We start from the raw sequence: 23,481 nt of genomic DNA, 5'->3' as shown, positions 1-23,481 counted from the left end.
AACGGTAAGTCTACAAATACTAAAAAGGATCAAGCAAATACTGCACTAAAAGATGGTAAACAAAATAAATACCAAAAACAGATTCAAAGCAACAAGGCACGGCAACCCACTAAAAGACACCCACTCAGACAGCCAGTCACTCAGGGAAAGCCTGCCGGAAGTGACAGGTCTTTTTCCTGCTTGCGGAAGGTCAGCCAAGACGGGGCCAGGTGGGCCTCTAGTGGGAGGGAGTTCCAAAGTCTGGGAGCAGCCACCGAGAAGGGCCCTCTCCCAGTGTCCCCACTAGACGCACAGAGGCAAACGCCTCTCCTGATTATCTTAACATTAAGGCAGGTTCATAAAAGAAGATGTAGTCCTTGAGATGGACTGAAACACATTTAGGGCGTTATAGGTTCAGATTGGGTAAACTGCCCAGAGTAGATACGTTCTAGATGGGTGGTATGTAAGTCTCATAAAAATCAATCAATCAATAAGATCAGCAGGATGTGAGTTGGCTAGGAAAAGGTCCCATTGAAAGGGATGCCCGGTGGATCCCCTCCCCTCCCAATACAGCCATCTTTGATGGATGGCTGCAGAAAACGCTCCAGAGCTAAGCTCAGACTTCGAGAAAGAGAAGCATCCGCCTGGGCTTTCCTTTCCTTTTTTAAAAAAATTCTTGTGCGCAGGGACGATGGGACCCTTCCCAGCTCCTTCCGCAGCTCTGGTGGGGCCACTTAATCTTTCCTTCCCAGGGACATCAAGGAGCACGAAAAAGTGATCGAAAGCAAGCACTGGAAGTCCTACCACTCGGACGACATCCTGTGCATGGACGGGTACAACAACAAGCTCCTGGTGACGGCCTCGTGCAGCGGGGACACCGTCTTGTGGAACGTCAGCTCTGGGCAGGCCTTCTGCCGCTTCAACGCCTCGGAGAGTCCCCTGACGCTGCTTCCCAAGAGGGTATGTGCCGAGTCCCTGGCTTGACGAGGCCTTCTCTGTGAATACCCTCCCGGTCGCTGAGCCTCTTGGAAAAGGAGCAAAGCGCCCCACGGGCCGAGGAAGCCAGGGCCCCTCCATCCGGCGTGGCCTTGGCCGCAGGGGCCGTTCTGCTCACGGAAACGCTCTGCCCAGCAAGAAATACCCGAGGTTTCCCTTAACTTGAGCTTCTTCCTAAAAGAAGCAAGAGGAAGAGCAGCCGCATCACTGGCTTAGTCTTAAATAGCCTCTGTCGTCAAGCCGTGATGGTTCCACTCCAGTGGGTTGTACGACTGCCAACCCTCGTACTGTCATAAACCCATTCGTCTTGAACGTCCCACTAGAATCCTGGCTCCTTTGCTGGGCATGATTAGCGCAAGTACCGCTGTGGAAATCACAGTCGAATGAGCGGTTTCCAAATACAGTGGTGCCTCGCAAGACGAATGTAATTCGTTCCATGAGTAGCACTGTCTTGCGAAATTTTTGTCTTGCAAAAAACAGCTTCCCATAGGAATGCATTGCAATGCATTCCTATGGGAACCTCTCAAGATGAAAATAATTCATTCGTCTTGCGAGGCATCGGTCTTGCGAGAAAAAAAACATATTTGTCTTGCGAAGCATGGCCATAGAAGAAGCCGTCTTGCGAGGCACCATAGCGATCACAAAAACCATTCGTCTTGTGGGTTTTTCATCCCATGAGGCGTTCGTCTTGCAAGGCACCACTGTATTAGAATAGAGCGCGTTTGTAGAAATATTCCAGTAAGCAACAGACATCACCTGGGTTGTCATTACAGGTTGTCCTTTTCCTTTCATTTTGAGTATGCCCATTGAGTCATAATGACATGGGAATCTCATCTGTTCTTGTGCCCTTTCCCGTATGAGTTTCTCTCTTTCTCTTCATTCTGGGGTTCAAGAGAGGCAAATTTAATTGGCCAGCCTTGTTACCATCGGATTTGTCTTCACTGCTATTTATCTGTGCATGCCAGGCACAATTTGAAAATTCACATGAAAAATTCCATTACTCCACTTGGGCTTCCTTTCTCCCCTTTTAATCCCATTCCCCTTCTTAGATGGCCTTCCTGAATGAACACCAGATTGTAAACTCCTTGGGCACAGATTCGTACTTAGCAAAATGCCATACACGTTGAAGGTGCCAAAATCAACAACCACAACCACCTTTGTCAATTTCGGAGCCTGGTTATTAATACAGTTAGAAGGAAGGAAGACCTTCAGAACCAACGTTAAGGCAGACGTAGGGCTGCTGATGGAGATTGGGAGGGGGGGGGGAGTCTGGCTTCTGTTGAAACTAAGAGTCTCACTTTTCATCAGGAGTTTTCTGTGGATCCTGCTACCCCAAAGAAGGCAGTTGATTTCTCGGGCAGTCCTGGAAAGAAGTGCTGGGCATACTCAAGAACGGTGCTCCCTTCAAAACCTGCCCTCCCAACGCGACCCGTCAGTGCACACAACCCTGCAGTGTCTTCATTCCATTACAGGCCTCCTGGATCTGCTCTGCCTGGAAGTCGGCTCGTGCATCCTCAGGTAGGTTTGAAGACGTTCCTGGGACTTAGATACAAAAATATTGAAATCATATGTATTCTCAAGGCTTTCATGGCCTGGATCTGATGGTTGTTGTGGGTTTTTCGGGCTCTTTGGCCGTGTTCTGAAGGTTGTTCTTCCTGACGTTTCGCCAGTCTCTGTGGCCACCCTCTTCAGAGGACAGGTATTAGAACTCTGTCTGTGCTCTGGTGCAGTTTGTTTGGAGAGTTGAGTATTTATAGCTGTGGGATCAGTTTTTGTCCTTTTCAGGAGATTATGGTGATCAGCTGTATTTTTCAAAAATACAGCCTGCAAAAGGTCAATGAAGTCTATCCAGCTACAAGGACCAGTGATCACTGCACACAAAAGACCAGCTAACAACAACCATCAATCACAGCGACAGATAATCTCCCCCTCTTAACACAACAATACACCCACTACAAAAACTACGCTGATCACCACAATCACCCATCTCCTGAAAAGGACAAAAGCTGATCCCACTGCTATAAATACTCAACTAACCAAACAAACTGCACCAGAGCACAGAGAATTCTGACTCCTGTCCTCTGAAGATGCCGGCTACAGAGACTGGTGAAATGTTAGAAAGAACAGTCTTCAGAACATGGCCGAAAAACCCACAACAACCATGGAAATCATACACTGGGTGTGCACAAAATCCCAGATCCTCTGTGTAGTGGCATCTAAGTGCCTGGGGGTGAACAGTAATCCATTAATAAGGATTTTTTTTAAATAAAAAACCAAACAAATCAAAAGCAACATGGGCAGAAATGAAGTAACTTTACTGGTGTAATGAATAATGTTTTTAGCTGCTTTAAATACTTTCTTTTAGAAGGCTTTTTCAGACTTTTTAAAAATAACAATACGTTTCTCAACTTAATGCTGTTCTCTTATCAATTCTAAGGTTTTTCCCCCTCCTCGAAAAACATTAGTGGGAAAGTAAAGATCAATGGACGAAGCAAACATGAGTTGCTTTTAAACACTGGAAGGGCGTAATAGCAGTGAATTATTGCTACAATGCAGTAACAGGAATGAAAGAACTTTTCTTTAAAATGTAAGAACTTTCCAGTGTTTGGTGGTGTCTAGAGATGGAAAGTAATCAGAAAAATGATGATTTGATTTGATTTGTGATTCGTCAAGGTCACTGAATTATGAATTTACATTTTTCCCCTGACAAATCAATTTATCAATTTGCTTTTTAGTTTAGAACCCTTTAAAATGCTCCCCTCAGTGCCTAGAGACACCATAATCACAGAGAAGCTTCTACAGACTCTCCTCTATATTGGCAAAGATTGGCTTTCAGACATCCAAGTCATACATCCAGAAAGTTCATCTCCCTAGGAAAGTACCCTTCGGTAGCTGGCTTGGGGAAACTCAAACTTCGCCAAACTTGGACGGATTGTAGAGGAGAGTCAGAGGAAGCTTCCTTGCAATTTTTGTGTCTCTAGGTACACGGAAGGCCATTTTAAAGCCACACATCAAAAAAATTGATAAAATTCATTTATTTGTGATTTGTTGGGGGCATTGATTCCTATGAATCAGCAAATTAGTGCTTATTGAATGAATCTGGTGATTCGTTTTTAAATTTCTGCCCATTTCTGTTGGTGTCTATAGTTGCTTCTTTGGTGACGCTGGGTGCAGTGCAAGAGGCCCATTGCCAGAGAGTAGGGACAAAACTCCGCGAAATACTGGCCCATCCCAGTTTGGGTAGATTTGTTGGGCTTCTCAGAGGGCTCCTGTGTGAGACAGCCGGGCTCCTTGAGGAGAGACAGAATTTCTTGTGACCTTTTAGGCCGCCAGCAGCTCTGAAGGAGGCAAGAAGAGTGCCGTCGACTCCCTAAAAACCCCGGGGGCTGCTGATGGTGGCGCCCCTAAAAAGGATGGGCCTACGTGGCAGGAAGAGGTCAGCGCCGCCCAAGTGGCTGTGGAGAAGGTCAGTCTGGGGCCCCGTCATGGGGGGGGGCTGAGGTTTTGGGATGAACACCTGGATGCTGGTCAGCTTCTGGTAGAAAGAAACAACACAGGGCAGAGACCTCCGGGACGGCTGACCCCTTGTGCAAACGTTCCCCGACCCTCTGTGTGCTCCCTCCATAAGGGTTGCTGGCAAACAACCTTGGAAAAATCCATGTCTGTCTCGGTGACCTTTCTGCAATGCCCTGCCATATTCATGGTTGAACTAAAATCAGGTATTGGACTGGAATCCCACTGGCAACGGATGGTGACTCTGTATTTTCCATGGTTTACCTCCACGAACTGGGGTTCGATGGAGATCTGGAATTTCCAAGAACCTGCAAAAACTGGCATGCGAGCTGATTGTCAATCCTCTGTTTTTTTCTACATGCTTGATCATGGGCATGCCTTTTTTAAAACCTTTATTTTATTTCTAGGTGTAAATTCTTATCCCTTGCAAACATTTTTGTCGCAGCTTTTAGTATCTATTTCTTGCATATGTCAAGTATTCTTTACGTCCCATTGTGCTCTGTGTTCTCTTCTGCAAGTATGTAATATAATCCTATTTCCACTGAGTGTGTGGGGTTGGTTGGGTGAACTTCTCTCCGGCAGCCAGTTCAGTGGTGTCTAGAGATGGAAAGTAATCAGGAAAATGGTGATTCGCTTTGATTCGTGATTCATCGAGGTCGGCGAATTATGAATTTGCAATTTTTTTTCCTGACACAAAAAAAATTTAGGCAGTGGCGAACCTCCACAGGTGCTTGAAAAAAAAAAGAAGTAGTGAGGATGGCTTTCTGTGAGTGGAATGGGTTGCATATCATAGACTATTTATTTGTTTGTTTGTTTATTCGTTTATTATTTTATGTATTAAATTTGTATCCCACCCATTTAGACAACGTCTACTCTGGGCGGCTCACAATAAAATAGACTAAAAAACAATTAAATACTATCAAACAACAATTTAACAACTAAAATATCATTGTCACTAGGGGGAAAACCCTACGTGTGTAGGCGTGAGTTACTTGCTGGTCTTTAATGTGGTCTTCATTCAAACCCATTTTCTTCCTGAATGTCCTAGGATAATAATTTCCTCCTTTGAAAGGTCTTAGCAACCCTCTACCTGGTTCCCTTTCTTCCATGTGATGAGCAGTCAGACCGAAAAAGGCTGCTTGGCTTTTTTTTTTTTTTTGGAGCCCATGATTAACTGTGCTAAGAAGTGCCTCTTCTCGGGTAAAACATTGCTATCCTTGGACCGCCATAGTATGGAAATCTGTCTGTCTCTCTACCCGTCTGTCTCCCTGGCAGAGAACACGATCTTCTTCGCTTTGCTAGGTTCTTTTCCTGAATACTCGCGAGCGTGGCCCGAACACGGCCATTTTGCTCACCAGCTCTTCTGACGGGTTTATCTACGCTTGGGCGGTCGGGACCAAAGGCGGGATGATGGGCAAATTCCGAGGAGCCCACGGCATTGCCCGGGACACCGTGGTCTGCTCCATGTCCACGGACGACAAGGATCTGGTTCTCTTCACTGGGGACTCCTTGGGCTACATTAAGGTCAGTGTTTCCATTTCTGTTTTGTGTGTGTTGCCAGGAAGGTATGGCTGGTCGTGTGTCTTCTGCGCATGCCTAAAATGTTTCTCGCTTTGGGGGGGGGGTGATCGCCGAATGGGAGAAACAGGAGAGGGACTTTGAAAGAAACAGGGGGAAAGTTGAGCAAAACACCAAACTGCTTTGAAAAAAGAGCAGAAGTTGGAATTGCTGGAAAGCCACATGAACAACGAGGGGCCCAAGGGCCAGAGGCTGGGAACGGGCTGCTATGCCATTTCAGGGTTAAAATACAGATGGGCGACAGGATCCCCAGCCACGGAGGAGTGTGTGGCTACGGAGAGCACCCATTGCTCCTTCTTTCTCCAGATTTGGGACATCATGAAGTACTGCACCAAAGCAAAAGGGAGCAATTCTGTGACGGACATGGACGACGACGATCCTCTTGAGGAGAACGGCTTCTGTGAATTAATCCCCGACTACTGTAGGGTTCCTGCCAAGCTCCAAGCCCAGGGAGTGACTGAGGAGGTCAGTCATGTTGTGATCCGCCTGGGTTTCAGACCAGGGACGGCCTACTCAGGGAACATGGATGCAGAGGGGCTGTGTTGGGATTGTAGTCTCAGCAGGGGCTTGGAACGAATCACGCTGGGGACCGCTGTCCAGTGGCTGGCCCGCCAGATGTGCAGAAGTGTTAGAAATGATGCAGAAATTGGGGGTGGTGTGGCTGTTAAGTCCTCTTCCCCAGAGAGCAGAAGGAAGCCGGCTGGGTGGGCTGCTCCATAGAGTACGAAATCTGCTATCCCAGGGTGGCCGAGGTAGCTTTAAAAGGAGTTAGGCAAGTTCAGGGACGAACAGGAAGATGGGGGAGAGGTTTCCCAATGACTGTCACCCCCTCCAAATTCAAAGAAGACCTTGAAAAAGTTACCCTCTTAGGCCAGAAGTCTGGAATCTACCAAACCTGTATTCTGGGACTCGTGGTCCAAAGGAAGTAATTTTTCCACTCAGTATAATGATGCCAACAAATAGCATTTACAAGGACAAAGAGCAGAGCTAGAAAAACGCTTTAAAAAAATAAGTCAAAAAGAGTAACTTCCAATATCTAAAGTAAAATTTCCAAACTTTTGGAGGGGGTAAGAAAAAGAGAAGGCCCACGGTATTCTCCTCTGTAGGCTTTCCAACCGGGGTTGCACCTCAGAAAAAGAAACCAAACGCACAGTTACAAGATGGGGGATGCCTGGCTCAGCAAAACTATGAGTGAGAAGGATCCCGGAATTGTCACAGATCACAAGCTAAATATGAGCCAACAGTGTGATGTGGCTACAAAAAAGGCAAATGCTATTTTAGGCTGCATTAATAGAAGAATATTCTCCAAATCATGCGAGGTGCTAGTCCCTCTCTATTCATCACTGGTTATACCTCCCCTTGAGTCCTGTGTCCAGTTCTGAACATCACACTTCAAGAAAGATGCTAACAAATTGGAACAAGTTCAGAGGAGGGCAACAAAGAGGATCAGGGGGCTGGAAACCAAGCCTTAGGAGGAAAGGCTGAAAGAATTGGGCATGTTTAGCCTTGAGAAAAGAAGACTGGGGGGGGGGGGTGATAGGGTAGCACTTTTCAAATAGGAGGACGAGCAGGATTTGTTCTCGATCATCCCGAGTGCAGCACACGCAAAAAATGGGCTCAAGTTAAAGGAAGCCAGATTTTTGTTGAATATCAGAAAAACTTCCTAACTGTTAGAGCAGTGTGACAACAGAATCCATGACTTCAGGAGTTGGTGAGTGCTCCAACACTGGAGGCCTTCAAGAAAAGCTTGGATGATCACCTGGCAGATATCCTATGCTTTGATGGTATTCCTGCGTTGAGCAGGGGGTTGGACTTGATGGCCTTGTAGGCCCCTTCCAACTTCACTTTTCTAGGATTCTAGGGCCGGAAAGGCCAGAGTTTCTCCCTTGGGTGAGTGGGGGGGGGGAAGAGGGAACACTATGCAGGCAGAAAGTTGAAGGATTTGCCAAGTGCACCTCCTGCCTGTGGGCAGAAGGAAGAGCTTTCCTGCCTCCGATTCAGTTGCAGCCTGTCATTATGAGCCCACCTCTGTATCTGTGGATCCAGAAAGGTCGAAGATGCTTTCCGTTATTTATTAAGTTGCCCTTTATATGAGCACCCCAGAAGCCAACTTCTTGCTGGCCTTGTTAGACCCCATGTGATAGGGAACCACCCCTCCCCAATTGGCTCAACGTGGCATGTTGCTTGTGGGTAGGGATGCAAATACTACCTGTCAAGTAGCAAAATTTGCTTGGGCAGTGAAGCATCCAAAGTCTTAAGAAAGAAGAGAGGTAACGTCATCTTGCATTGATGTACAGATATATGGGATCAGTGCAGTTTTGTGTTGCTGTTGATATTGTGGTGACCTATAGTTTTAAACAATCATGAGCCGACCTGCATCCACACCTGCTCTTGGCCCACTTGTCAGCTGTGCTCTGCTGGGAGTTAGGAATCAAAAGGCCCTCCCAGAACTCACAGTGGCTACTTATAGCCCTCATCAGGACACACCCCTTTTTGTTAGGCCAATCACACGGCTCTTCCTGTTAAGGACACACCCCTCGCTGTTCTACTAAGCACATGGCTCTTTAAGTCGATGGAAGCCCTGATGGAACCAGGTGTGGGAGGCGTTTATGTCTTTGGATATGCCTGTACCCAAAATATGTCATCTGTGTTGTTGTTTAGTCATTTAGTCATGTCCGACTCTTCGTGACCCCATGGACCAGAGCACGCCAGGCCCTCCTGTCTTCCACGGCCTCCCGGAGTTGGGTCAAATTCATGTTGGTCGCTTTGATGACACTGTCGTTCCCCCTTCTCCTCTTGCCTTCACTCTTTCCCAACATCAGGGTCTTTTCCAGGGAGTCTTCTGTTCTCATGAGATAGCCAAAGTATTAAAGCCTCAGCTTCAGGATCTGTCCTTCCAGCAAACACTCAGGGTTGATTTCCTTCAAAATGGATAGGTTTGTTCTCTTTGTAGTCCAGGGGACTCTCAAGAGCCTCCTCCAGCACCACAATTCAAAAGCATCAATTCAGATGCCATCTGTACCTCGCCACAACTAGCCCAGGGGTACAACTCAGAATATTGATGTCGAGGTTTCCTTAAGGAGAATGGGCAATCTGATGGAAGCCAAGGAAACGTTTCCCTTTGGTGCAGATCTGAGAACATTCAAGGCAGAATGAAATCTATTCTAGAAAACGGTGGGACTTGTACACTAGGTTAATTAAAACCTAAGCAAAGACGCATGAAAGAATCATCATTTGCTAAACAGGTCAGGATGTTAGTGTGTTATTGATACACAGGAGACATCTGGCCAGAAGTCCCAGAAGGTGAGAAACAACTCTTATCTTAAAATCCTAGAATCATGGGAGTTGGAAGGGGCCTCGAAAGCCACGGATTCCAACCCCCTTGCTCTGTGCAGGTATGAAAATCGAAGCAGATCTGCCAGGGGGTGGTCTAAGTTCCTCTTGAGTGCTTCCAGCCTTGATATGAGAGCTCGCCCCCTCCCCTTGAGGTCATGGGTTCTGTTGCTCCTTCGCAAGGCGGCGTTCACCTTCCATCTCTTCCCTTCCCCGATGGTGCTTGCCTTGCTCTGAGCAAGGAGCCGGTCCCTTCAGTGGAAGAGGTCTTCTCTCTTCACCAGGTCCACCAAGGCTGGGTCACCACGTTGGTCCCTCCCCCCTGCCTCAGCTCCTGGAGAGGCCACCTGAAGAACGTGGTCAGCATCAAGTACGTGGAGAGGTTCAGAGTGATCCTCACGGCCAGCCACGATTGCACCATCAAGCTGTGGATGCTCTCCGGCAAGCACATCGGTAAAGCACTTGTCCTGCAAGAGTGGTAGCCAGCGTTGGGCAAGTAGCCAGCAGGGCGAAGGCCCATGAGCCGAGGGGGCGGCTTTCTCCTCCGTGGGTCAGTCCAGAAAAAGAGCAGGGCTGCAGACCCTGAAATCTTAAGCCAGCACAGGAGTCTGAAAATGCAGGTTTGCCTAGGAGTTGGACTTCTCCTGACTTGTCTTCACGTCGTCCTGCCCGGTTGGTTACCTTCCCTGCCTTTCCTTTCTTGGGTCGGCCCCTCCAGGTGAGCTCCGAACCAGCCAATGCATGTGTCCTTTGCTTATAAATACCCCTGTAATTAATTTCTGCAGTAAAGAGTCCAATTTCTAGAACGGCGAGTTCTACAACCTGCGTCAAGCATGCTGGCACATCTTTTCTTAGTTTCCAGAATGTCCTTTGCTCTTCAGGAACGGGCTAGTCAGTGGGTTCTGCCGTGGGGGAAAAGCATCCTGCCCTAGAATAACGACTGGAAGGTTTGCTCAAAATCAGGCCTGCCTTCCAGCCTCCCAGGAAGGGAAGTCCCTCAGGAGCGACAGAGGTCTCTCCTTGGAAGGTCGGGCGGACACTTCACACGCTGCTGGATTCTGCAGCCTTTAGGAGCTGGTGTGAGACTAGGGAATCCCAGCGGTGTCTGCCTATAAGAAGGATGATGAGCAGGCCTCGGGTAACACGGCAGGGGTGCTCAGGAGAGCCCGTGGGCTGACTCCCCCTGCCAGGAGCGATCCGCAGGGAGCGGGCTGCACGGTCCTTCCGGCGCCCACCCAGCCCTGACTTGTCTCCTGACTTGACCGGCAGGGACATTTGGACAATCCTTGTGGAAGCTGGGGATGCAGCACCTGATTCCAGCCGAGGTGCCCGAGGACATCCGCCGGGTGGCCTCCCTGCACACCATGATGGTCCTGAACGAAGGCCGCCGGCCCCACTGGGAGTGAGTAGGCAGCAGACCTCGCCTGCGGCTTTTTTTCCCTGAGGCTCCCCCCCTCCCCGCCCCAGGCTGTGCATGTTGGGAGTGGAGAACGGGACCCCCTGCCTGAAGGAGGGTGACTCTACTCTCAGGGGGCTCGTGGTAGAGGCTGACAGAGGTGGGGGGGGCACCTGCTCCGTCTTCTCTTGGTTGCTTGGATTCCTTGACTCATCCAGGACGTCCGACGGATGGCTTTGTCTCCTGCTTCTCTCTCGGTCCTTTAAGTCAATGGTCAACAATGGTCAACAGTTCAAAGGATGGTGGAAAAGGCCCGTCCATTGAATGAAATGATCACGAGCTGAATCTCTGCCTGGGTTGGAACTCCCGGACAGATTGAGTGACCAGGAGCCCTTTTCCGTTGGCCTGGTCATCACAGCCATCGCTGGACAGAGCGCAACGGGCAGGAGCTTGAGCAGAAAACAGAGGCAGAAAGGGGTTGATGCCAAGTAGTGCCCTATTGTGGGATGGCTTAGATAGAGGGTGGTGTTAGAAGCAGGAGAAGAAAGGGTGTGTGAAGGGTGGGAATGCTTGTTAACCAAAGCAGGATCTAAGGCCTAAAATTATGCAGGATGGATCAAGTGGAGAGAGGGAAGCTCTTTTCCTTCTTACACAATACTAGAGACAGGGGACATCCACCTCAATGGAGCATTGGGAGAGGGAGAACAGACCAAAGAAAATATTTCTTCACCCAGTGTGCTGTTAGTCTGTGGAACCCCTGGCCACAAGATGTGGGGATGGCATCTGGCACCTAGATGCCTTTAAAAGGGGAATGGACAGATTCCGGGAGGAAAAGTCCACAGATGACAAGCCATGATGGGGAGGTATCATCTCCAGGCTTCGAAGGAAGGGACCTCCAAAGGCCAGATGCCACAGAAGGGTATCGGGAGGCAGGGGTCTCGTCTGTCGTGTGCTCCCAGAAGCATCTGGTGGGGCTCCTGTGAGATCCAGGGAGCTGGATTAGAAGGGTCCTTGGCCTGATCCAGCACAAGAATCTTCTGGTGTTCTTAAACTCCCTTTGGAAACTCTTTGTTGATTTCTGCAGAAGGCTTTGCAACTCTTCTCCCCTACTCCTCAGTTCTTTGAATGGCTGCTGGGGAGTTCGCTTATTGCCGTGCAATCCCCTCTCTCACCCCCCCCGGTTCTCTCCCGTCCCGCCTGCCTGCAGGAGCACCCGGAACATCATCCACTCGCTGAGCCAGCAGAAGCGACAGCAGTCCATGCTGATGGACTTCCTGCACGTGAAGCCGGGCCTCGCGCGGAAGGCGGCCAACAAGATGCGGGAGCTGATCAGCAAAGAGACCCGGATGGCCAAGTACACGGATGAGCAGATCGAGGCTTCCTTTCAAAAGTGGGAGGAGTCTGGGAAGCAGGTGAGGGCTCCTGGCCTTGGGGAGGGGAGAGGAGGGCAGGACTTGGAATCCACAATTCTTAACTAGTCTCGTTTTTTTATAGATTAAAAAAACCCCATTGCTGTCCAAAAATTATTGAGAACAGCAAAGAAATTTTAAAATACAGTGCAACGGGAATAGAAACACTCTATATAGCCTAGTCTCTAGTTCCATCTAGTGGGCAGTTCTGGTAATACACTATGGAAAAATGTATTTCTAGATTTTAAAATTTAAACATTTTAGGCAGCAGAGAAGTGAAACTGTGGGTAGTGATTCTGCGGGTCCTACTCTATCAATCCATGTAAGTCGTTTCAGTCCAAAAGAGCAACAAATGATAAAGTCACTGAAACTCGTATCATTCCAAGAGACAGGTCTTTGTGAAGCCAAATAGGCTTCACTGCCTGCTTGAATGGGAGGCCGAATGAAGCCAGGCAGGTTTTCATTCCCAAGACTTAAGCGCCATGACCTAAAACTGAGGTGACCCATCTACCCCTCCGTCTTCCGGTAGCTGAGAAACCCAGAGTGGCCACCTGCGGTGTGTGGGTCGCAGCCCCTGGGAATGATTCGTAAGAGAAAAAAGCAAAGACTTCTGTGAATTTGACAGTTTTGTGATCCATGGAATTACAAAGTAGAAGATAAGCCAAAGGATCCACCCCCCCCAAGGAGAACGCCATCTAAAGGAAGCTCAGGGTTGGGACAACCGGGGGGGGCGCGCAAGTGAGGTGAAAGCCGTAAGGGGTGGCTACGGGAGAGCAACCCAGAAGCAATTTGCCGAGCGAGCGTCACAGAGGTGTTCTGGGAGGCGATTCTGGCAGGAGGGGAGGAGGGGTACGGTTAGGGTGCCCAGGTGGGGCTAAAGGAAGGGACCCATTCCTGAGCCCTTCCTCTCTTTTGAATCCCTGCGAGGCCAGAAGAGCGACATCCTGGGGCGTGCCTACAAGCAGAAGGTGCATCGCCCTTTGCTGAAGCAGCTCCCGGAGGTGAAGGCTTACGTGGCCAACAAGGACCAGGTGAGTGAGGGAGAGCAGAGCAGAGCAGAGGCGGGCTTTTGAGAGGGCTCCTCTGCCCCCTTCCTCTCCTCCGAGGTGAGACGTGGACTCCTTGGACTCCTTCAGCGGTTGAAGGCTTGGACCCCGTCAGGCAGCGGTTCTCTTCTCTTCAGCTGTCCACTCGAGTGGCTCCTTGACGGTGGCGTTAAGCTTGTAGGGGAAATAAGATGTTGTCCCCACCCTGCAAAAAGGGGACATTTGTTTCCCTGGTTTCTAGAGAAACGCCAGTGAGTTGGAGATCGATGGGGTTGCCATCCTCAGAGGCCTTCACTCCTGGGGCGGAAGGTTATCTGTAGCTTTTAGAAGAGGGATGGTAGAAAGGTGCCCCGAATACCCAACTACAGACCCCCCCCCCTCTAAACCAACCAACCAACCAACCAAATTAATCAATCAATAAATAGAGGGAGGGACGGATGGATATAAAAAGTGGCTCAGAAAGTCCACTGGTGTCTCCTGGGTGTGTGTGCGGGAGGCAATTTGACCATGGTAAAAAAAAAGGTTGGATCTGGTTCGAGCTGGACCGCCTTTCCCCGTGTGTCGTGTGATTGCTGGGAAATAGATTGCATCAGGGAGCTCCAGAGGCGGTCAAAATTGTGATTTATTTTCCTGTGTGATCATACCCTTAGGTAGGAAAGGTGGTGGGAATCTTAGTTCTAGGGAAGGTGCTTGGTAAACAAGGACAATATGCCTCCTCTTCTCTGGCGTGTCTGTGTGTGTGTGTGTGTGTGTGTGTGTGTGTGTAGTGTCAAGAGAGAAGGTGAGAAGAAGAAAGGAACTGAGCCCCTGAGATCCCTCCTTCTCTTTCCACGCCTCCCTGTGTAAACGGGTGCCTCTTCAGTACCAGCTGCATGGTCTTTGGTGGTCCACCCCTGTGTGTGTGTGTAATTTCTGAGAGAGGGAGACTGGCTACGGTCATTGCTAGCCCTGCCCACCACCAGCAGGCGACTTCACCACATGCCATCCTTCTTGGGCAGAAAGACTGCTGGCCACATTCTAGAACTTTCTCCGGAGGTGGGCTTGCGGTGCAGACTCCATCTCTGTTGGCTTGATGGCGCAGAGGTCCTCCAGAGGAACTGCCCTTACACTCCATAATGTGGCTTTCATGGCCCCACGGATGTCGAAGCGGCAGACTGGCTCAAGATCTGTGCCAACCAGAGGAATCTGGGGTGGCTGAAGGACGAAGAGATAGAGGCCTCACTCGGGACTGTGGCCGGCTGTGTGTGTGTGTGTGTGAGAGAGAGAGAGGGGGGGAGGGGGAGAGGGAGGAAGGGAATGGGAGATCCCTGCTGAAGGGTGACCCTCGGAGGAAAAGGGGCCACTGTGCCACGGCCATTCCCTTGGCGGTTTCCTCCTTGTTCCCAAACGTCCTCCTCGAAGTGCGACCCGTCACCTGCCCCGGACAGGTGTGAACTCAGCCAGAAACCTTTGCATTTGCTGAAGGAAGCTTCCTTTTCTCTGCAGCCCCGCATCTATCACTGCATCCAGTACACGGACCTCCACCCGGTGGTTGCCCCTCACATCCCCGACATCCTGGCCGAATCGCAGCAGGCGCAGGCCGCAGGCGAGCACCGGGCCGGCAGGAAAGGCAAGGGGTGGTCAACGATCGCCGGGACGGTCATCAAGCCCACCCTGAAGTACTACCTGATCCGCAAGAAAGCGAGGCATCTCAAGGAGACTTGACGGCCGGAACGGGAGGGGAGCCGAGACCGGGCCTTTCAAAGAGAGCGGGCGCCATCCAACCGAAAACAATTCGGAGTCCGTCGTGTCCTCATTGTTTCTGTGCTGCGTCTGTCGGCATTCGATAAAAGCAATTTGTCTGTTGGTGCTTGAAAATAAACACAATACTTTTAAAACGTGTGGTTTAGGGTTTTTTTCCCCCCCTTTCTTGAGAGATGGGGTGCTTTTGGTATTGGGAGCGTCTGGTGGCAGAGGGGAACAGGGGGAGCCGCCAGGCCTTCTTAGAAGATGCTGCAGGTGTGGCCCCTCATTTTGGGAAGCAACAACCTTCCCCGTCTGCTTCCTGACGGGAGCACCTTAAGAGCCTGCTCCACCATCGGCTGTGGTGACAGAGAGAAGCTTGTCTGTCCTCGTTGGTCCGATCACTGGAAGGGCTTTGTCAGCTTCCCAAGAACCTTCTCGCTTGGCCTTCATTCGCTGCTAAGGACCCAGAAGCTTAAGAACATGAGAAGAGCCACTTTGATTCAGGTCAAGCATCCTGCTTCCCACAGCTTCTTTCCCGGCTCCTCTCAGGAGATTAGAGCAGCCGCCTTCCTTCCTGGCCTGTTTCTGGCCTTTGGCTGTATATTTTCTTCCAAATCATCAGCTCCCAACGTTGGGCCCCCCAGATGTTCTTGGACTACAAACCCCCAGAATTCCTAGCCAGCGCAACCAGTGGTGAAATATCTGTGAAGATTCTCAGTCCTCCAGGTGAAGGTATCTGGAAGTTGAGTCATGAACGAAGGAAGCTACTTGGGTGAGGAGTGAAACGTTTCAACCTAATAAGGAGGAAGTCCAGTGGCCAGGACTCAACTTCCAGATAACTCGTGGTCAAGGTTTTGGGGAGTTTTTGTCCGAGAACATCTGGTGAGCCATAGTTGGGAACCGCTGCTCCAGATGTTGTTGTTGTTGAATCTGAGCTAAGCTGCCTCTCCATGTCGTCGTTGGCATAGGAGTGGAGAAGAAAACGCAGGCAGAATAAAAGCACGGGCAGAGTCATTACAATTTTGGGGTGGGTCCTTTTGATCAGGAAAGGGGCCAGCGGGCGGGGAAGGGCTAAGACCAACGTTGGAGCCCAAGATGGCAGCTTGGAGGTTGGGAGACCGGGTGGCACATTGCTTGCGTCATGCCTTGTTTGGTCCAGAGGTGTTTAATGGAGTCAGGCTGGCTGGCTGCCTCCTGGCGTGGCCTTACCTCTGGCTGAATGGCATTTGACTCAGTTGTGTTTATGCCTCACAGCATTGACGCAAGCTGGCTTGTCAATAGACGCTGCTCCTCCCTTTGATCCCTGGAGCAGGGCAGCGTGTGGGCAATTGTCTCCTCGTCACCTTGCGTCGGATCCTGGCTTGGAAGGGAGCAAACCACGTCATCGGCTGTGCTGCGGAACACCTGTTGGTTTCCTGGAACCTGGTGTGTGTCTGGCTGCGAGGCCAGGTTGCTCGATAACTCATTGCCTTGCTTCGTTCAGAGCGCCGAGAAAGAAGCCGCTACCGATTCTGACCACTGAAAAAACAGGGTCTTAGCTACAGTACAAGCGCATCCTGTGTCTTTTGCCCCAGTGGGAGGGGGCAGTGGGGTACTGCTGGACTGCAATCCCCATCAGCCCTGCCCAGCCCAACCAAAGAGAGAGGGATTCTGGGCATTATAGTCCAAAACCATCAGGAAGTCCATAGGCCTGTTTCTACCTTGTTTGGAACACTTGGTAAAAATAATAAAAATTAAACTGAGTCTCCTACGAATCTTCTAATTTGGGGAATTATGCTGATTTCCCAGTCGATGTTTTACTGCTGGTTCCCTCGGCCAACAAAGGGATGGATGTTCGGACACTTTCCCGCAGGGGCAACCCTGTGCCAGGGACGAGGGTTTCTGCCGTTCCGCCCATAGCTCCGTGCATTTGCTTTTCATTGAGCTTCATTATGTTTTGAGCCTTTGCAGTGAGGTATCGCTAGAACATTAGGTGAGCAATTTCTTTGGTCACGCCTCACTAATTCTTGGCTCCCTTAAGCCTGAGTTGCTGGACTATATAAAGAGCCCCCGTTCCTGCTTGGCCGAGGGCTGGGGTGAGACAGCCACCAGCTATCCTGCCCTCGGTTTGTGCAGCAACAGCAGGTAAGGAGGGTTTGAGCCAGGATGAGAGGCCGCTTGAAGGATCTGCCTTGGCCAAAGTCTGGGGTTCCGGTGTTGGTGTTGGAGTTGGCCCTTTTGCTGAGGCCCGAGGAAACTGAATCCTAGAATCCTACAATCCTGCAGCTGGAAGGGGGCCCCTTGAAGGCCATCGAGTCCAAGCCCCTCCTCAAGGCAAGAATCCAAATCGAAGCAGATCAGACAGGTGGTGGTCTACGTTTCTCTTGAAGGTCTCCAGCTTTGGAGCGCTTACCACCTCCCCTGGAAGTCATGGGTTCCGTTGTCGTACTGCTCTAACCATTAAGAAGTTTTTCCTGATATTCAGTCTAAATCTGGCTTCCTATCTCTTGAGCCCATGATGATCTGTCCTGTGCTATGTAAGATGATCAACAACCTCTGTTTTTGCCCTGAGATCGAAGGGTGAGTGGTGAGGACAAACCCTATCTTTGGTAGAGAGATGGAAATGGGCAGTCTTATGGGGAGGGGGTGGGGGACATCACCCTAAATCTGTGGTTCCCAATCTTGGGTCCCCAGGCGTTCTTGGACTACAACTCCCAGAAGCCTTCCCCACTAGCTGTGCTGGCCAGGATTTCTGGGAGTTGTAGTCCAAGAACAGCTGGGGAACCACTGGCTTAGAGAACAGGAGTCTAAATGAAAGAGGGAGACATAGATCAGGCGGGTCCAAGGATCTGGCTTTCTCATGCCTGTTCCTTCAGGGCACAGGAGGGACTCTGTGACTGGCTTTTTTCTCCATTTCTAGCAGCTAGTTATACTCTTTGATGCAGTGGGCGTTAATCTGGGCACTGCCTTCTAAGTCCCTGCCTTGCGGCTCTCTAGTTCTCTGCCTTTTTTGGCCTCCCTCCCACCTCAATTCCTTCTTCCATTTCCTCCTCGCTGGTTTCCAACAGCCATCCCCCTTCCTTCGCCATCAAGGCATGGTGCTGGGTTTCCTTGCTGCCATCTGCCATCCTCTTACCTCGTCCCCACATTTCTATTCTCAGCATCTTGGAGGAAATCTGGGCCACAAAGGAGGTTTTTGGAAAATGTGGCTTTTTTTCAGGGGGTGGGTGGGGTGGGTGGGGACAATGACTCCCACAGCTGGCTAGATAGCTCAGTGAGCCGGCGATCTGGCCGCCGGGGCCAGGGGCTGGGAGTTGGGTCAAATTCATGTTGGTTGCTTCGATGACACTGTCCATCCATCTCATCCTCGGTTGTCCCCTTCTCCTCTCGCCCTCACACTTTCCCACCATCAGGGTCTTTTCCAGGGAGTCTTCTCTTCTCATGAGATGGCCAACGTACTGGAGCCTCAGCTTCAGGATCTGTCCTTCCAGTGAGCACTCAGGGTTGATTTCCTTCAAAATGGGTAGGTTTGTTTTCCTTGCAGTCCAGGAGACTCTCAAGAGTCTCCTCCAGCACCACAATTCAAAAGCATCAATTCTTCGGCAGTCAGCCTTCTTTATGGTCCAGCTCTCACTTCCATACATCGCTACTGGAAAAACCATAGCTTTGACTATTCAGACCTTTGTCGGCAAGGTGATGGATAGCACATGATTATGACTCTCCATAGACTGGCTGTAGCTGTGTGAGCTATAAGATTTAGAGGGTCATAATCCCCCCCAAAAGGTGATAATTTGCAAGTTCTGTTTACAGATGAGATACATGGATTGGACACACAAGACTAAGACAAAGTCACTTAATGTCACTGCTTTGACTTCCTCTTTCCAGGTTGCTGTAGAAGGCACCATGGCCAAGATGCTCTTGCTGGCTGCTGTCTTGGCCACCCTGCTCTCCTTTCATGGTGCTTCGGGCTACTGTGGCTGGCACATCACCCCAGCTGCATTGGAAACATGTAAGGGAATTTCCCTGTCCTAAGGCGCCACTTACTTAAACTTTATCCCCTACTTTCAGTTCTTTTGTTTTCTATGGGGCCTAAAAAACAAACCCGAAATCTCTGTAAGTAAGAAATGTTGCCCGGGGTAGATATATTTTTCTGAATTATTCTTATGTCATGAAGGCAGACTTCCATCAATATTCTACAAGATGCAGAGATATAGACAAAAAATGCAAGCAAATGTTTAAAAAGCACTAGATCTATCATAAATGTGTCTCTATAGCAAGCCTGAAGCCTGTGATCCTGGAATCCAAAACTGGACAGATCCAAGAGAGACAGTTTACTCCAATACAAGCAAGTGCACACGCCAAAATGATTCAAAAATAAATCTGTCTGAGGGAGTGGACTCACATTAAAATATATCAGTTAGTTTTTAAGGAGTCAAAATGTTTTTGTCTTCTTTATTTTATCTTTTATTTTTATTTTTGATTTTGCCTGATATGCTAGCACAGCTACCTCTTCAAAAATGCAAAATAAATCATGTCCGGAATAGAGTTAAAATAAACAACCAGCTTGTGGCTTTTTAAAATAACGTGCTTTCTGAACAACAACAACAACAAAAAACAAAGAAACAAAAAAACCCCTATACATGGTGTAAAAAGAAATTTAAACATTTATTTAAAGCATGCTAAACCTGACTCAAAACCGGGAGTACTACTGCGTACAGTGCCATATCCACAGCATCAGTATCTGCTGATTTATTTATTTACGGTCTGAAAATATTAAAAACATTTAAAGAAAAATCTCCCCAAATATATATTTTTAAATGACAAAGTTATCAGAATTGGCCAGAAGAGGGAGACAGAGACCATGCTTATGTACAGTGTTTGCTAGAGAAATACCGTACATTTTTATTATGTCATTACCAGAACTGGCCACTAGAAGGAGCCAGAGAATGTACAGCATTCACAATTAAAATAATGTTCTGCATCTTTCAGCATCATCAACGGTTGGTGGTTTGGAACTGATCTGTGCATACAAGGGCCCTACTGTACAGAATCATAGACTCATGATGTTGGAAGGGGCCTCTAAGGCCATGGAGTCCAATCCGCTGCTCAGTGCAGGACTACACATCCTTCCCTCTCCCGTACCTGGAGCCATAATCTGTTGATGTCCTCCTTACAGGTTACTCTTCTTCAAAGGATATCTGGTCATCTCGTGTGTCGCATGAGCTAAGCTTGGTGCCCACCACCGGCTTCACTGGGTTCCTTCTGGGGTGAGTCCCGCTCTAATGCTTTGCGAAGCAGCATCGCCAGGGGCTTTTAAGAGTGGCGGGTGCCTTTTCATGAGGCATCCTGCCGTGGCTTTTCGTCTACATCATTCGTAACCAGAGATGGGATATTCGTCTTCATCTTCCTGGGGAAAGATGTTTGTAAGCTAGAGTATGAATACCGCCATTGGTCCCTCTCCACAGAATCAGGCTGTCCACTTCCTGCTTGCAGTGCGGCATACATGGCCCACGTTACTTGCGCTGTCCCAAAGGCAGAAATAGCTCTGCTGGAGCTTCCCTGCCTCCTGGCACTGTTGACCCCTCAACAGCTGAGTGGGGAAACTCATCATCCCACCTCCTCACTTGATTAGTCAGCAGTGTAGGGAGGCGGGGAAGCCCTGGACAGACTACTTTCATGCTTAGTGCGGTGTGAACGATGATGATTACGTGCATTGTGACACCAATAGTAGAAGAAGGCCACCCTGAATTCTGGGGGGGGGAGGGTCCAATTGGCCCCGCCACCCGTAATGTCGATATTCGTATTTGTCTCTCCTGGGAGACAAATATGAATATTTCGTTTCAGAAGCTAAGCAGAGTTGGGTCTGATCAGTGGATGTATGGGGAGGCTGGCAGGAATCAGTAGGCAGGACAAGAAAAGAATCCTGTCCGAGGAGCGGGGGAACGTTTGGCACTCCATAAGATTTGGACTTCAACTCCCAGAATTCCTGGCCGATGTTGCCAGTGATGAACTATGGAAGTGTGTCTGTAGACCATGGTACCTATAGATTCACGGCGGCCAGTCACAGTTGACCAGTCCGAGCTGGGTGGATCAAGGGTCTCCCTCAGCCTCCGACCGGCACATGATCTTTTTCCTCAGTCCCACAGTGGTGCACCCAGATTTTGGCTGGTTGCAGATCAGAGACACTTCTGTGGTTGTGCCAGTTATTTTGGCTGGTCGTGGTGAGCCAAAGGTCCCCCTCGGGAGCTCCTCTGGAGCTTTGCTGCTACACCTTCAGGGAGGGGGCACGGACCAGGGAAGGAGAGTTTGGGGGCTCTAAGTGGCAGAAGGACCAAGAGGAACAGGCCAGGAAGCCTAGGAGAGGAGTAAGAGATCCAGCCCCAGGCCACCTCCTGGTTAGTTGCAGTCACCGAAGTCCAAGGGAGGGGCAGTGGCTGCAAAGGGAGGGAGCTTGAGATAATTAATTCTTCCTTCCTCATTTGCATCCCTCCCAACCCATTATCTCTGGTGCCATGTTCTTGGGAAAAAGAAATAGAAGTTAAATAGAAGTTACAGAGCAAAGGTAAGGGGTAAGTGGAGGAAATATCAAGATGTCTCTTGCATGGGAACATTTAGATCAGTGGTTCCCAACCTTGGGTCCCCAGATGTTCTTGGACTACAACTCCCAGAAATAATGGCTGTCACAGCAAGTGGTGAAGGCTTCTGGACGTTGCAGTCCAAGAACATCGGGGGGATCCAAGTGGGGAACCCCTGCTCTAGATGATTTTAAGGTTCCTTCCCCTGGCCATGGTTTCCAGCCTTGCTCTTTCCAAAAAACAGAGGCCAGCACTACGCTGTCATCATCTTGCAAGAGCCTCACATGGATATCAAGATCCCAAGGGATTAGATGGGTTGCAGGCAGCCTGGGGGGCGGGGTAGGAAGTCCTGGAGAGAAGTGGGGGAGACACTTGTAACCTTCTTCTGATGAAACCACCCCCTTCTCCATATCCACAGATGCCGGGTCGGAAGTTGTGTTTTCAAAAGTATAAAGGTGACGCTGGTACCAGGGACCATCCCTGTGATCAACGTGCTCATCTGCTTTGACAAATATTTGGATTGCCCGTGAGTAACGATGCCTTCTGATTCCCCAGAGAGTCAATATTACCCACTTGATGACTGCAGGTTGTCCCCTCCATGCTTTCTGATGTTGCCACTGGCTTGCTTCCTCTTGGGATATGCCCCGGGCTAAGACCCTTTGTGGACCAAAGCAGGCTTTGAAGTTAGGGACAGATCTGCCCTGTGAAGTAAAGGATCTTTGACCACCCTCCAGTGAGGCTCTGCAACTCCACAACTTGCCGATTCACTTGCTTTTGTTTGGGGATGGGTCACTGGGCTTTGTTTGTGTTTCAGTGGTGCAAACCTGACAGTGCTGAAGTATGTAGGAATAATGTTCCATCATCTTCCAATTGCAACAGTGCTGGGCTTGTTTATTTCTGCCCGGTGACTGGCTGATAAATAGAACATCTGGCCACCTGTTTCTTCCTTCCTTTTCTCAAAAGCCCAAATTGTTCATGTTGTGGCTGTTGAACCCAAACACATTTTGGCATGGAAATGCATTCCTTAATAGCCAGAAGGCACAAGCATGGGGGGAACGGAATGCTAGCTGGTTATGAAAGGGTGGTGGTGGTGGTGGTGGTGGAGGAGTAACAGGCGTTGCTAAGGGAAGTAGAGCTCTCTCTACACCTGCCTGATACCTTCGTTCTCTCATGCTTTAATTACTGCACCTTCCAGAATCTGGGTACAATTTAGATACCAGAAGGCCAAGGGAGCAGGAGCAGGAACCTGCTTTGGAAACTACCGTATTTTTCTGTGTATAAGATGCCCCCCACTTTTCTAACTCAAAATTAAGAAATCTAAGTGGGGCTTAGCAAGTATAGGGGGAAAGGGATCAAAGCGCTGCAGGATCACTTTGATCCCTGCTTTCTCCCTTTGTGCTAAGCCCCGTGGGGCTTAGCAAAAGGAGGGGGAAAGGGATCAAAGCAATCCCACAACTGCACGATCGTTTTGATCCCTTTCCCCCTTATACAGCCATGGGATTGCTTTGATTCTCCCCCCCTCATTTTGTTAAGCCCCATGGGACTTAGCAAGCAGAGGGGAAAGCAGGGATCAAAGTGATCCTGCAGTGCTTTGATCCCTGCTTTCCTTTTGCTAAGGATTAGCAAGTGGAGGGGAAAGCAGGGATCAAAGCCCTGCAGGAACAATTTGATCCCGGCTTTCCCCTCCACTTATTTTTGTACTCTCCTCAGCTTACCTCTACACAGACGGCCTCAATTTTTAGTCAAAAACTTTCAGACAAAAGTATACTCTTATACCACCTGGAGTAGGAAATGGCAATGCCACTCCAGTATCTTTGCCAAGAACACCCCATGATCAGAAACAAAAGGCTAAAAGATATGATGCTGGAAGATGGGACCCTCAGGTCAGAAGGCGTCCAACATGCTACTGAGGAAGAGCGGAGGACAAGTAAAAGTAGCTCCAGAGCTAATGA

General features: G+C 49.4%; 2 protein-coding genes across 2 annotated transcripts in view; one reads left to right on the top strand and one right to left on the bottom strand.

The window, feature by feature from the left end:
* EFCAB8 (EF-hand calcium binding domain 8) overlaps positions 1-15,127 on the top strand; it is a 53,346-nt gene extending 38,219 nt beyond the window's left edge. The window contains exons 18-27 of the mRNA XM_078391742.1: positions 732-939; positions 2,284-2,493; positions 4,301-4,441; positions 5,791-6,012; positions 6,373-6,531; positions 9,684-9,852; positions 10,669-10,801; positions 12,003-12,207; positions 13,137-13,235; positions 14,736-15,127. Coding sequence (XP_078247868.1) covers positions 732-939; positions 2,284-2,493; positions 4,301-4,441; positions 5,791-6,012; positions 6,373-6,531; positions 9,684-9,852; positions 10,669-10,801; positions 12,003-12,207; positions 13,137-13,235; positions 14,736-14,954 — 1,765 coding nt within the window. The 3' untranslated portion in view covers positions 14,955-15,127. The remainder of the gene's footprint in view (positions 1-731; positions 940-2,283; positions 2,494-4,300; positions 4,442-5,790; positions 6,013-6,372; positions 6,532-9,683; positions 9,853-10,668; positions 10,802-12,002; positions 12,208-13,136; positions 13,236-14,735) is intronic.
* Positions 1-23,481, bottom strand: part of LOC144588812 (uncharacterized) — an 856,730-nt gene that overhangs the window by 735,291 nt on the left and 97,958 nt on the right. The gene's annotated exons all lie outside the window — the stretch shown is intronic.

This window comes from Pogona vitticeps, chromosome 4, assembly GCF_051106095.1.
Source record: "Pogona vitticeps strain Pit_001003342236 chromosome 4, PviZW2.1, whole genome shotgun sequence".
In the NCBI taxonomy this organism is placed as follows: domain Eukaryota; kingdom Metazoa; phylum Chordata; class Lepidosauria; order Squamata; family Agamidae; genus Pogona; species Pogona vitticeps.
The sequence above is the reverse complement of the archived record's forward strand: the minus strand, read 5'-3'. Positions and strand labels throughout refer to the sequence as shown.